This window comes from Engystomops pustulosus, chromosome 8 (assembly GCF_040894005.1).
Source record: "Engystomops pustulosus chromosome 8, aEngPut4.maternal, whole genome shotgun sequence".
In the NCBI taxonomy this organism is placed as follows: domain Eukaryota; kingdom Metazoa; phylum Chordata; class Amphibia; order Anura; family Leptodactylidae; genus Engystomops; species Engystomops pustulosus.
Window position 1 is genome coordinate 90,311,423 of NC_092418.1, and position 15,585 is coordinate 90,327,007.

The following is a 15,585-nucleotide window of genomic DNA, read 5'->3' on the forward strand; positions in this document are numbered from 1 at the left end:
AGCAGTCATTGATTCTGATCATTTTTATGGTTTCAACTTCTAAGTACTTTTGGATATTTTTCAAATATTGCTTAAAGCATATGTAGCTACATTTCTACCGTAAATGTTCACAGCGATATCTTTAATAGCCGAAGAGCAATATTGTTATAGAACAGAACAGAAAACGTCAGCTCACTGGCGGTTCACCTGTAATCGTGTGCGAAAAATCTTCCAGATTATTTTAGAAAACATTTAGGCAGTAAATAATTGTCCACTTATTCATGTTTTGATTCCCAGGCTGATAGTGGCAATTACTGTACTGTCATTATACCATTCAGGGAGCTCAGGTACTAATCAAGGCAGGTACAAACAATTCCTTTTGTGAATCTTCAGAGTTTGTCACTCTAAAAGGCCTCGCCGATATGTTCTGAAAAGATCCGTGTCGTTCCCCTGCCTCTTGTTACTGTAACAGCCGCCGCATTGATTGCCACCAATCAACATCAAAATAAATCATAGTGTTTCCTGCGAAGACCAGCAACTGATTTGATTACTTACAACCATCTCTGCTTGTATTATTACAATTAGAATGAGCATAAAAGCCGAAAATCACAGATATAGATGTTCCCATGGATGAATACTCAGCAAGAGCTACATTGTTTAAAAGGGACTGTAAAACGGCATATCTATATTTGAGATATAATGAGTAAGGTTGCCACCTGTCTGGCTCTAGTTGGTAAAATGCCAGTATATTCCAGCTCCATTAAAGTGTATTGTAAAGGGCCTGGATCGCAGAAGTTCCTGCCTATTATCTCCCCCAATCTCCAGCTGCTGACTGCATTGCTGCAGCAGGGCTGTGATTTAGTGGATATAAAAAAACACAGATTTTCAATTCCTCACACTTGGGGAGTAGAGAATTAATCTAGGCAGAATGGTTAATAGATTAAAACCATGATTGTTCTCTAGCAGTATTTGTGTGAAGAGCGTTTTATGACATTGCTATTATTCAGGATATCAACCGCCTATTGTATATCCACATCAAGCTCATGCAAACACGAGATGAAAGTCAGGTGGGGATAGAAGCAATGGAGTCATAGAAACGAGACCCTTTTATAATAAATGGACTCAACTCTACCTGTAGGGGTCGAATTACCTTCAATTTGTTAACGAACAGGGATTCGGTAGATCAATTTTCACCAATCAAATTGATAGCTTATCCCAAAGATATAATAGTCTCAAAAACCCTCTAAAAGAAGTCTATCCATTCCTTATATCAGCCTCTAATAGGAGCAGAAACACACCTTGTGGCCATGAAACTACACTGAGATCCACTTGCAAGTGCAACTAGGGTGGATCCAAATAGACAGATAAAGGCCGAAAATATCAGTGAAGGCCTGAAGAGCATCAATTTTTTTTATGAAGAGCCAGGTCACTTGTAGATGTTTATAGCCAAATCAGGCTTGTCCACAGCTCCTGTTAAAGGGAACCTTTCACCTTCTCTATCCCCCAAATACCACAAACAATTATACCAATTGTATATTTATATCTCCAAAACATTGCAGCATTGCTCAAAACATGTTTCGGCCTCCACATGGACATTTGGACTGCTCACCCCGCCCAACAGCTCCAACGTCAATATATTCCCCTTATGACATGGTACGCTTGCAAAGGGCACCTGTCAGCTCGGCCCCCAGCCCTGCGCATCAGCAGCCTGCTTCATAGGCACACTTCAGTGAGTTAGTCGATCTGATGCTCATCCCTGATGTGCACGGCCAGCTAGCTAGCTCTCATGCTGAACTGAAGTGCCACATGCGCAGTGCACCCGTTAAGCCGGCCCTAGCACAGAGGGAAATTACTCAAGCGTGGGAAGTTGGAGAGTGATCTTGGAGCTGGTGGTGAATTCCAAATGGTTGTGATGAGGCAGAGGGAGCTTAACTGCATTGTTGAGCTCCCTTACCTCCTTAACTTTATTGTAGGGGTAAGTGGGCATGATTGGAAGTGTTTTTTAGCAGAATGTTGCAACATTTTGAAGTGATAAATACACCACCTGGACCTTTGGAAACTGGTGAACAAGGTATTGTTTGTGGTTTTTGTGGGTAACGGAGGGGACAGGTTCAACACCTGGATGTATATCTGGATGAACACTCCTACATCATGAAGAGTTCCTACATCATATACCATTATACATTTTCATATCATCTATAAATTTTTGTGTCCTTCCTGGCCATGGTCTCCTACTCTCTATGGCAGGGGACACTCCAGTCCCCTCTTAGTAGTCTAATCTTCTATACTGCCACATGACTGAAAAGTTGCAGGTCCTTCCCTAACAAACAAGACAGAAAGGTTTTTTTTCTATTGGCTGCTCAGTCCTGAACCGGAGTTCACTAGAAGGAAACCTGACTGTGAGGTGTGTGACTGACCATGTGTGTCCACCAGCACTCAGCTCATTAGATGGACATGTATATTGCTCTACATTGTGCCACCACAAGGTGCAATACTACGTCATAAAATGTCTGACTTTGTCTGTCTTTAATGTATGTATTGTAAATGTATTGTAAATGTTAATCACTGTTCATGATGTCTGTTATGATCTATATGGTAGGATAATTCCTTTAAAAATTTAAACTCAAAAGAACGAACATTAAGAAACCCAAATATTTATTCCCAGAATGCATAGAAATTGAGGAACCAAGTCAGATAAGTGTAAAAATATAAATATGTAAAATATATTTAAAATATATTTTATGTTCAAGTGTCCAATTAAATTAGATAAAATTTTAGCAACGTAAAAAATAAATATTATGCCAAAATTGATACTATGGACGAGTATAACGACTAGGCGGCCATGGTCTCTCTTTCTTTGACTTGCTTGTTGCTTGTGGTTTATGGCTTTTCTTGGAATGCTCTACTTTAATCCACCCTCCATCATTGTTGGCCTTGTTATCCTCTCCATTAGCAGCATCAGAGGGAGGCACTGGCATTCCTGGTATGTGTCTACTTTGGTTTTGGCTAGCTCTATGTGGCCTGTAATCATGAATTCTTTGATTATATTGTGCTGTTGTGTATGATTTATATTTTCCATGGCTTGTCTGAGGGCTTCTCTTATCCATTCTTCTCTGTGTTGATGCGTTTTGATTATTGTGGTGGTAATATGCGTTGTTTACCCGCTTTCTTGCTCTTTCTCTCTCGGAGGGGCTATCAGAAGCCGTACTTGATGCACTGCTGCCTTTAGAACTTTGGAAAGACAAGGTAGACAAATTTTTGGTTAATCCCAGTTGTGTTGGGGAAGAGCTTCGCGAGTAATTGATAGGCGTGACTTGTAATGTAGATTTGACTCGTGTTCGTCTGACAGCAGCAGCGTAGGATTCTTGGTTCTGAAGGTATGGTAACACCTGGGATAGATTGGTAAGGCTGGAAGAATGGGAACGAGGTAAACCAGCGGAATGAGGAGAAGATGGAAGTTTGGCCATCTCACGCAAAGTGTAGATCCACTGCAAGTCAACATCTGTTGGAATAAAAAATATCATCAATGAAAGAAATTCAGGGGAATTAAAAAGGAAATTTCTGGGAATGACAAGTATGGCCCTCTAACCAGAATATACAATCACAATGGAATTTATAAGTCAAATACAGTGCACATTAGGTTACGTTGACACAGAAAACTATCTAATTTTATTCTGGATTTAAACCTTGTGATGACGTCATGTGACGGAGGAAATTTAAAAAAAAATCAGGGTATGACGTGGTTGGCTGGCAAGTTAGCATTTTAGCCAATCAATGGCTTAGTGATGATTTTCCATGAAAATGGAACACCAAAGCTTAACCACTGAATGGCTGAAACACATCCAGCCAAAGGTATTGGAGACCTGCCTCTGGATCCAAGGTAAGAAAGATGCCTACAAGGCAAACAAATCAAATTTATCAACTCCTTCGGGACATGGTCACATGTGGATACGCAGACAACACCAGAACAAACTTGGATTGGCGGATTGAAGCTGGGTCACACATGGTTGCCAGAGTTTATAAGGTATTCATGTTAAATAATATACCAAACTTTTCAATAATCACCTTTTTAGAACAGTAGAAACCTGTGCCCTGAAATGTTTTAGAAAAAAATTATTTGGGGCACATTTAGCAAAAAAAAAGTACACAATGTGCAGTTTGTCTGTGCAGTGTAGTGTGCAGAGGATGCCAGATTCAGGAATGGTGGCACACATTCTTCAAGAATCCGGCACCCCCTGCACTGCTCCAACATAGTGCATTAACTTTTTTTTTTGGTGCTCGTTTAACATGGGGCATGCAACACACTTTTGTTGGACTCTGCATGATAAATGTGGCGCACGCTCCAGCTGAGCACCACAACGCCCCTTTATGTGCAGAAATTTGTGTTGCGTTTGGTGTAGTGCAGCCACGATATGAAATAAAAAGGAGAATATAATGATTGCCACTGCTATCACCGTAGCTGTAGCTTGAGTTCGTCATCAATGGCTGCGTGAGTAGAGAAAAGGCAGTCAGGAAGACAGCAGTCCGAAGTGCTCATCCAAGATAGCCGCAAGACAAATGAGTCGTGTGCGACAGAAATGTGGCGCTGACACTTCATAAATACCTATGCAAGCAGTTTGCACATAAAAGAATGTGCAAAGTCCGACAGAAAACTGGAGCAAGGTCATTAGAAAATGTGCCCCTTTGTGTCGACTTCCTGTGCATCTTCACCAAATCAGGTTATATTGTATTGTCTTTGGCCTACTTCAAGAATGTTCAAGACTTAAAGTGGCCCTCAACGTTTACTTTTTGTGTACAAACAAAATCACCCTTTTTTTTGCTATCTTTCAAATCTTTGCACAAGCAGTTCTCTTTAGAAGTATTTGACTTGCAAATTAATGATATTGAATCATTGGAATCTTGATTTTTCCATTCGAAACTGCAAAAAAATGTGGCAAAAAGTGCCACTTGCAATTAACTTTATTACAACGTAATTACCAAACAAAAAAATCACACAAGATGCTTTCGGCATTTAGCCTGCAGATTGTTCTAACTCCCAGGGAGTAACACTGCCCCTTGGTGGTAACTGAAAGAGATTTTTATTTTTATTTATTAAATACTCTCTGACCTAGAAAAAAAATAATTGTAAAATAAAGAAGAAAAAACAACTATAATTGTTCCCTATTCTACTTGGAAAATGATTTGCTGCATGCCGTCTTTACAAACTATAATAAACTTTTCAGGATTTCAAGATCTATTTAATATCTGACTTGTGCCTGTCTGTCGCTAATCCATAATCTATGTAACCTATTATCTATCTATTTAACTAATAATCTATGTAATATATCTATTCATCTGTTTATTATCAAATACATTCTTATGCATGTAGAGCATTTTAAAGTAATTCCCTGCTCTTCAGCTGCTATGATTTACAGATTGTTAAAAGACATCTACCACCAGATCAATGGTGGTAGAGTGTCCTAAATAGGCTGCTTGTTACATCTAGGGCAGTGGTGACGAGCCTATAGCACGGGTGCTAGAGGTGGCTCTCGGAGCCCTCTCTGTGGGGACCCATGCCATCACCCCAGAACAGAGATCATAAGACAGGACTCAAAGGGGCTCTCCCGTAGTGGCAGGTTTTGGCCCTATCTCTGTCTAGAGATAGAGGTGAATCAAGCAGCCTGCACATGCACGACCAGCTACTCCATTAATCTCAGGGTGCAACAGGGGTACATCAGACCCCCGTTCTCATGATCAATGGTGGCCCATCACTGAGACCCCAACTGATTATCAAGTTAGACCATCTCTTGTGTATGGCCTAACTTGCTATGACAGGAGAACCCCTTTAAGATATGCTGCTCTCAGTGCCATTGTAAAGCGACACATACTTGGCTTCTGGAGCCTGCAGGAAATGTGAGGTGTGGAGAAGGTTCATTATCTTTGGAGGTCCTTCTGCTGGAACCACAATTCTTTCCTGTAGAGAGGTACCCTGGAGAGATGCTACAATGGTAGTCTGAATTTGCCGTCTTCCTTTCAATTATGTCAATTATGGTTGTCCTCAGGAGACTGATAAAAAGTTGTGGAACATCAGGAAGCAATAAGGTACTGCTTAAATTGCTGTGTTGGCACTTTGCAACAAATAATGGGCTGTTGGCCAAGGAACTTGAAGAGAGCACACATCCCGTTCTCTCCACACTTCGTCTCTGACGTCACGGCCAGTTCCTAGTTCCCCTGAGCGGGAGCAGGAGGAGGCTTGTAGTGGGGGCGTAGTGGGGGCGTGCATAAATGAAAGCACCCGGGAACCGTCTGCCTCAGCACCTCCGGCACTTTAACAAAGTTATTAAGTCACCACCACATATGGGGCATCCTCATACTCGGGAGAAATTGGGTATCAAACTTTGTGGAGTTTTTCGTCATTTGTGACGGTTTAATTTTTGGCCAAAATTAATATATTGTCTTAAAAATAATTACAGCTTGTAAATTACACCCCTGTGAAGCATCATAAGGGTTAACATACAGGCGGTCCCCTACTTAAGGACACCCGACTTACAGACAACCCATAGTTACAGACAGACCACTCTGACCTCTTGTGAAGCTTTCTGAATGCTTTACTATAGTCTTAGATTGCAATGATCAGCTGTAAAGTGTCTGTAATGAAGCTTTATTGATAATCCTTGGTGCCATTACAGCAAAAAATGTTTAAACTCCAATTGTCACTGGGGCCAAAATTTTTTTTGTCTGGAACTACAATTATAAAATATACAGTTTCGATTTACATACAAATTCAACTTAAGAACAAACCTCCAGACCCTATCTTGTACGTAACCCGGGGACTGCCTGTACTTCATAACTGTATTTATATTTTGAAAGATGGGTACCATCTTTCAAAATATAAATACAGTTATGAACGGCAGTGTTCCCTGTAATGGAAAATAATGGCCAAATGCCCAACACACCACTTTTTCGCCATTTCGCAACACATCAAAAAATGGAATAAAAAGTGATCAAAATGAAAACGTCTTCACATACTGCAAATAATTACACCTTGTTATTGGCAAAAAGAATAGGGCAAAATAAAGAAACAAAATTGTAAACCAAGCACACTGACAGACTGCTGTTTTCCCTCATTGGCAGGATCCACTTCTTCTTATGCCCTTATTTTAAAGAAAAAAAGGTTTTAAATTATGCAAATGAGCTTGAGGGGCTCCAGGCTCTATTAACACCTATGTCAGTGTGCTTGGTTTACAATCCTTCATCCTGGTGGTAGATGTCCTTTAAAGGAAACCTACCACCACGGATGTACCTATTAAGGTAGATCGGGTGGTGGGTGCCCCTACTGTACGTGAGGATAGCCCTTTTAAGGGCTAATCCTCACGTCTCCTGTATCTTTTTATAACTTTTATTGCCCTAATATGGTAATTTTCTATAGAGTAGCCGGCTACTCCACGCCCCAGTAGCATATTAGGGCAATAAAAGTTATAAAAAGATATAGGGGACGTGAGGATTAGCCCCTAAAAGGGCTATCCATACCTACAATAGAGGCACCTAACACCCAATCTACCTTAATCGGTACATCCGGGGTGGTAGGTTTCCTTTAAAAACCGTGTCCACAAGAAAATGGCACAAATGCCGTTTTTCTACAATTTCATAGCATCATGGATTTTTAAAGACAGAAGTAAAAATGGAACCACAAAAAAACACGTAATTGGCCCAGTTCTTAAGGGGCTAAACCTTTATATGAACTCAATACAATCATACAATAATGAACACCCTGCACCTCTGGATACATCAGGTACAATTCTGCACCTGTCACTTATGAAAGTTTTCAGGCTGTAGCACCCACCCAGCCCCCTTCGGCCATGCCCCCTTCACACCCTCTACACCCCCTTGGCATACAATAAAGCTCTTATAAATATCCCCCAATTAGTTTTCTGGCATACACAAAAAAAATTGCAATTCCAGGCACAGGGCCAGGAATTACAACTTTTTATCTCCCTACATCACCCTCACACCAAGTGGGGGTCTGGAGCATTTGCTATAGTTTGTGCCAGTGTCCTGGCTTAGGCTATAACATTATTTTCCACCAGATCACACATGGCACAGAATTGAACTACGCACACAATGGCGCAGATTTACTGACCCGGTCCATTCGCGATCCAGCGGCACGTTCTCTGTGCTGGATTCGGGTCCGGACGGGATTCATTAAGGTAGTTCCTCCGACGTCCACCAGGTGGCGCTGCTGCGCTGAAAAGCATCTGAACGCACTGAAGTTCAACGAGCCGGGCTGAGTGAAGGTAAGTGCAAGCTCCGTGACAGATTTTTTTTTTAAATGCGGCGGTTTTTCCGAATCCGTCGGGGTTTTCGTTCGGCCACGCCCCCCGATTTCCGTTGCGTGCATGGCAGCGCCGATGCGCCACAATCCGATCGCGTGCGCCAAAATCCAGGGGCAATTCAGGGGAGATCGGCGCAAATCAGAAATATTCGGGTAACACGTCGGGAAAACGCGAATCGGGCCCTTAGTAAATGACCCCCAATATACCAAGATGCTTGAGCTGCTTAGTATATTGTGTGCATTTTGTGCCGGCGGGGAGTACGAGGGGGAGGTATCACTACTGGGCGCACAATATTCCAAGATGCTGGAGCTGTATATTGGGTACATTGTGTGCTGGCCAACCGATCCAACTGATTCGGACTGAGCGCGGGATTTAATATTCAAATTGTGTCGCAACCAATGCACTTACATACACCGGGAAAAAGAAGAACTCCAGTCGGACCTGAGCGGGGAAGAGACACATGCAGGAAATCGGGCGCACAATCTTAGCGAATGGCGGCAAAGTTCATTCTCGTCAGACAACGCACAGCAGGGATTACGCAGGACCGGGTAAGTAAATGTGCCCCATTGTGTTCCGGAGGGGTATCACAACTGGGCGCACAATATACCAAGATGCTGGAACCACTTAGTATATTGGGTACATTTTGTGCCCAGTTGTGATAATATTATCTTATTATTATTAACACACACAACATATATAAACAAGCACAAAACACATTTTAGGCAAACATCAGCCCTCCATTTTCCATTAAGTTGTGTATATCATTATTCAAGCACAGATTTCTCTAATATAATACTAGAGTTTCGTTCCGTGATTTAAAGCTCTTACCGGAATCGTTGTTAGGTTTGGTCTCAGAATTTAGCAGCGACGACTTAATGGCGAGTTGGACCGGCTTCACTGCATCTTGGTTTTTCATCTTGTTCCAGTGAATTTTATGAATGTGTTTGGTTAATTTAGGAGTCCTGACATCACTCTTTTGGAAGACAAAAAAAAGAGAACAAAAACAGCTCAATAAACATTCTGCATTGAAATGAACCAAAACAACAGAAGAACTAAGCAGATACATACATGCAATAAATGAGATTTTATTAGAGAGTGCTGAGCCAACTGGCTGCAGTCCTCCAATCACTCCCAGTCACTCTGGCTATAGAGTCAGGTTTCCAGATTGTCTATTAGCAGCCTGGCAGAGAGTTCCTGTTGTCCTGTGTTATATAAATATGCACACAAGCTTAAAGGGGAACTCCACACATACAAGTCTTCCAATATTCAGCCCGCTAAAAAAAAGTTTACTGTACTTTTATTTGCATACATATGTCTGACTGTGTATAAAACCGACCTCATAGCTCACAATGCACTCAACCGTCTCATTTTCAGAGATCCCCACAATCCACTTCTCCATTACAAATGGCGGCTGAGGGAAAGAAAAGAAACACTATCATCTATTTACAACATGAACATACAAAGATCTGAATAATTTCCATAGATGTTTGACATAAGTTACGTTTCATTTAAAATTTGTTATCAGTTTTTTTTTAAATCAGGTTTTTATGACTAAAATAAGATATTAACCCCTGAAGGGATCATCTTTAAAGCGAACCTGTCACCACATTTTTCACAAATACAGCTAGTGGCTCCTATAGAGCCCTAGAAACTATCGACACCTTCTTTTATCTAAAAAATGTTTCCCTCAAAACCCCATAAGATCAGAGTTATAAAATTGCCTGGTATCTAGGGATCTTTAGAGCAAGTCGTGGGGCGTGGCCTTATGTCATGTGACCAGGGTGACATCATTACAGGTCCTTTAGCTTCTTAAAATTTAAGAAGCTTCTTAAACATCTAACCACATAAAAAAAATCATACCATGCCTGCATGGACATCTACTCCTCTCCATGCTGGCTGCTGTGATTTCATGTGATATAATATGCTGTGATTTCATGAGATATATGCATGGTGTACAGTTTTCTACTGGTAGAAGGACCTGCAATGATGTCACCGTGTTCACATGACATTACTGCTGCATGCAGAGATAGCAAGATAAAGTATAAAATTATAAAGTTGAATATATGGGAATCTGAGGAGAACTATTTTTAGCTGTCAGTTAGTTACTAGGGCTCTATGGGAACCTGCTACTAGCTGTATTTGTGAATAATGTGGTGACAGGTTCCCTTTAAAGTCAGTTTGTTCTTTAAAGTGCAGGCAGCAAGTGTAAGATTAGAAAGCTCTGAGACAAATGCAATCTAGATTTATGGGAGAATATTTAGTGTAATGTCGTGCCATTTACTCATTATTGTCTCTGTTCTTTCTATGCTTTCTGCAAGATAGCAGCAGCCCATCCTTTCTGTGACTGCTAATCATCAAGAATTTTGCACAGCCACTCTCTGTGATTCAGGGAATTTCATAGACTAGGTTTTGAGCTGAAATTTTCACCCTGTGCTTTCCAAAATCCACATATTAACCACCATATACAGGAGCCATTGTCTGCTGCTGCTGCGGCAGTTAGAAGCTGAGCCATGATTGGTTGCTGTTTTGCCACAGGTGATTAATATGAGCTCTGGGCTTTGATTAGTTACTATAGGCAATAGGTATAAAACATTTATGTGTGAGATAAGATAGATGGAGGCAGGGAGACAGATATAGAAAGACAGACAGGGAGAGTGACTGAGAGAGACAGGCAAAGAGAGAGAGAAAAGACAGACAGGCAAGGAGAGTGACTGAGAGAGAAAGACAGGCAGCGAGAGTGACAAAGAAAGACTGACAGGCAGGAAGAGTGACAGAGAGAGAGACAGGCAGTGAGAGTGACTGAGAGAGACAGGCAGGAAGAGTGACAGAGAGAGACAGGCAGGCAGGGAGAGTGACAGAGAGACAGGCAGGAAGAGTGAGAGAGACAGACAGGTAGGGAGAGTGACATAGAGAGAGAGACAGACAGAGAGAGAGACAGTCAGGGTGTGTGACAGAAAGAGACAGACAGGCAGGGAGAATGACTGAGAGAGAGACAGGCAGGGAGAGTGACTAAGAGAGAGACAGGCAGGGAGAGTGACTGAGAGACAGGCTGGCAGGGAGAGTGACTGAGAGACAGACAGGCAGGGAGAGTGACTGAGAGACAGACAGGCAGGGAGAGTGACTGAGAGAGAGAGACAGACAGGCAAGAAGAGTGACAGAGAGAGAGGCAGACAGGCAGGGAGAGTGACAGAGAGAGAAACAGTCAGGCAGGGAGAGTGACTGAGATAGAGACAGACAGGCAGGGAAAGATAGATGCTTAGAAAGAATTGGTTAACAAAAAATATATTTTGTTATAGCTAAGAGCAGTTATTTACTATCCCAGGCAGCGCTGGCATCTACAGCTAGTAACTAGTAAAATTAATAATGTATGACATCCTGAGGGGGGAAGTGACCGGTGGGAGGAGATATGGGAGGTATTTTAAAATTTGAAATCAATGCATGACGGAGCAGTATTCCAAAGGTGTGTGTGTGGGGGGGGGGGGGGGGCACCACTTCTCACTGGCCACTCCCAGGGAACTAGGGACACATCTTTGCATACAGAAAGGTAAACTTATCTTTTTTTTTGGGGGGAAGCCATTTTACTATAAAAACTCTTTGGCGATGTGTACAACTATTCTCTTTGGGAACATGGGGGAGCCAAAAAATAGACTCCTCAAGGTTCCCTTGAAATGAATCAGGATTTATTATCCAGCATTAGGCGTTTTTATGAAACTGGCGCTGGTTTTTGTGCACAGACTTATTTTTAGACGGTCTATTTTCTCGGTTTGCTTTTGTAGAAAGTATTAATGCTCTGAGCTGTTGGCCATCAAATCTACCAATCTGTCAGTGCAGATTGTACATTGGACAGAGATATTTATAATGCACCCACCAGTTGTACTATGTTGCCTGTACGTGATAGTCATACACAGACAAAGATATATATATAGATGTATAATTCACAATCCAATTGTCCTATGGTCCTGTCCTTCACCTTTATCAGTAATCTGTATATTGTGATAACAGTAATGGAGCACTGAATTGCAGGATGTGACTTGCTCGGGCTTTTAACATCACTTACTTTAGACATCCTGAGCACCTCGGCCTCTGCCTGACTTCTGGTGAATGTCACATCCTTTATGTACGTTATAGCAATTTCATCTCCATCAAGTTCCATGTACATTTTCCATTTGCAATCCTGTAGTAAAGTTAAAATAGTTTTAATTCGGAAATAAAAAGACAAATTTTATTCTTTAGTATTTTGTGATAAAGATGTCCATCTATAGAATACGCTTTTATTGACCAGAAGTTCTACAGTACAAAGTTTAAGTGTTATTATTGATCCCCTGGCAATTACTTTGATCAAGCCCTGACTGCTGTATTCTCAGAATCACTTCCAATGGTCCTAATGATAAAGCAATTCAATAATATCATATATACACTATACTCATATACTCCCAAGTGCTCCCGTAATGACGCTTAGAGGGTTCAGAGAGGTTCACAATATATAAACACAGAAGATATTTAGAAACAGCTACTTTTTTAAACATCAGAAGTCAAGTCATGGTGCCACTTAATGGGATTGTGCCAGTTTAGGAAGGTATCCCCTATCCTGTGGTGATCAGGGAGAGGCCGACTGAGTCTGAGACCCCCAGTGATTCTGAGAATGGGGACCCATTTTTACTAATGGGTGGAGCTCTATTCAATTCTATGGGGTCCCATTCTCATGATCATAGGGATCCCACTCGGACCTTCACTAATGATCTTATTATCACATCTCCTGTGGGTAGGGGATAACCTCCTAAGATGGTATTCGTCTCACTTCCAGGGCAGATCACTAGTGATCAGCTGACCAAACAGAAGTCCGGTGTTCAGGCTCACCCGCGCCATTAACACCCATGATCATTGCTGGCACTGACCATGGGTGTTTACTATTGAAATTCTGTAGGGAAAGCTGCCGGTGGCATGTGCATCATTTTCCCGAGAATCATCACATCCCGTGACGTCATTGTTGCTGCTCACTCCTCCCATCTCCATAGGAACCACCTGGATCGGTCACAGTGCGGTGAGACACTGTGACCATGCACAATAGACAGCTAGAGGGACCATATAGGGTCATGTGTATGTAGCCTCATAATGCATTCTGCCTGATATTTAATGGTTTTTATCTAAAGGACTGGGAGTCCCATGTAGTGGTAAAGGGAAGCTGCTGTTTGAGCCTTTTTGTAAAAGTTTAGCCTATCCTTTTGGCTATAGAGGTACCTGTACTGCCATGACGGTGGCTCTGCATCCATCCATAAGTGTTTGAAAAATGGCACTTGCCATAGATAAAAAGTGCCACATCTCCCCCGGAAAAATGGCCACATCTACAGGATCAGTGGTGTCCCAATCAATAGAAGGCCACATCAGCTCAATGGTTGTGGTGAAAGAGCCAAATGTGTAAGAAGGCACTGTCCTAATGTCACATTCTTCTCTTCTATAACATCTTACACCCAAACAACCTCCCCCTAACCATTGGATGTAACATTGGGCACATGGAGTGGGGGGAGCTAGCTATGAAAGGATAGCACGTCAACTTTTTGAGCTAAGGCCAAAGCAGGGTCTGAAGCAGGAGCCCCAATACAGAGACGGCCGTGGCTTTTGTGGCACGGCATCTACAAATTGAGTTGGGTATTTACATGCTGCAGACCTCATGGGCCACAGAAAATGAGGTGCTGGGTCTAGTTCGGCCTACGAGCCTTGTGTATGATATGAGTGTACTGATGTGTTTTATGTTATATCCAGTGAAGCTTGTAACAGTTTCACACCATGTCTAACTATTACATCGATTTATTTATGTATTGAAATCATCATCTTAACATACATAACCATTATTGACATGGTTATACAAAATAACAACAATTTTTTTCTCTACTTAACAAATACAATGTGAATGCACCGTCTGACATGGGTCAGGAGATTCCTTTATTTGCCTGTGAGGCATGCGATGCATTGATCAACAATTAATTTAAAGCACATGGACTACAGAAGCCTAAACATTTGATGGATTAATTTAGCATAAAATGTGTGATGTGCTATGAATAATAATGATTCATGCAAGGCAGACTCTTTCAAGCAATAAAAATACATCCATGAGTAACAAAAAACATTACCCCCAAAAAATTGAAAACACACATTTTTAGATTCACAATGTGTCCGTAAATGAAGAACTTTTCCATTATTAGAAGATAGAAAGTCTAAATGTCCATTATAATATGTATTTGTAACACATGATTGGATGGGTGACTCAATACATCGGCAAGTCAAAAAGCTGGAACTAATAATTGTGGTGGGACTGGCTGACTAATGTCATCTGGATTGCTACTGACGTTTAAGTGACTTATATAAGGGATGTCCAAAATGTTGGTATCATGATAGTAATGTTTTTAAGAAAAAACATTTATTACAATAACAAAAAAAAAACACACACACAGAAAAACACAGAAGAACAAGCAGCAAATGTAACATTATGGGACACATTTACTTACACCGAAAGTGCATTGTCTGACGATAATGCACTGTGCCGCGATTCGCTGAGATCATGCGCCCGATATCCTGCATGTGTCACTTCCCCGCTCAGTTCCGACAGAGTTCACCATCTTTTTAGTGGTGCATGTAAGTGCTTGGGCTTGCTACACAATTTGAAAGTTAATTCCCGCACTCAGTCCTAATCAGTCGGATTGTCCAACGGCACGCCCCCCGCTTTGTGTGGCATGGAAGCCAGCACAGCTGCGCAAAAAACGGAGCGCGTGCGCCAAAATCTCAGCACAGACACCTGTTAAATACCTGTCCAAGCCATGCAATCCCCTAAAAAGGTGAACAGTCCGACAAAAGTGAGCTGCACGACCCTTAGTAAGTGAGCCCCTATGGAGCAGACTGGCAGGGTCCAGGCATGGCAGAATACTGTCTGGATTTAGGATACAGGGGTCCAGCCAGGCATGGAAGGGTTGGCAGGATACAGGTACCAGTCAGAATAATCTGCCCTAAGATACTTGTGAGGCAGCCCTAGGGAAATGCCCACCACAGCAAAAAGCCCTGAACCTCATTACCAACAACCCAGCTTACCAGAGAAGAAGGAAGGTAGGGTTTGGTTCACAAGCCTGCCAGCAGAGGGTTATGACAACGGTCATATAAAACTCGATCTTTGGTCCTGAGGAGCATTGATCAGCGTAAAAAATGTATGAAGTCATTTACTCCCTTTTCCCTTGCAGAACACATATACAGCTGGTCTAACTGAGAATGTATGTGTATGGAAAGGTCAGGAGCAACAGTTGTAGGA

General features: G+C 41.9%; 1 protein-coding gene across 2 annotated transcripts in view; it reads right to left on the reverse strand.

Annotated features, from left to right (window-relative positions):
- Positions 1-2,630: 2,630 nt before the first annotated feature.
- The window catches only part of MAP3K20 (mitogen-activated protein kinase kinase kinase 20), a 116,075-nt gene continuing 103,120 nt past the window's right edge, over positions 2,631-15,585 (reverse strand). For both annotated transcript variants that reach the window (XM_072121703.1, XM_072121702.1), the window contains exons 17-20: positions 12,349-12,465; positions 9,628-9,702; positions 9,120-9,264; positions 2,631-3,481 (exon numbers count right to left, since the gene is read on the reverse strand). In XM_072121703.1, coding sequence (XP_071977804.1) covers positions 2,793-3,481; positions 9,120-9,264; positions 9,628-9,702; positions 12,349-12,465 — 1,026 coding nt within the window. In that variant the 3' untranslated portion in view covers positions 2,631-2,792. The remainder of the gene's footprint in view (positions 3,482-9,119; positions 9,265-9,627; positions 9,703-12,348; positions 12,466-15,585) is intronic.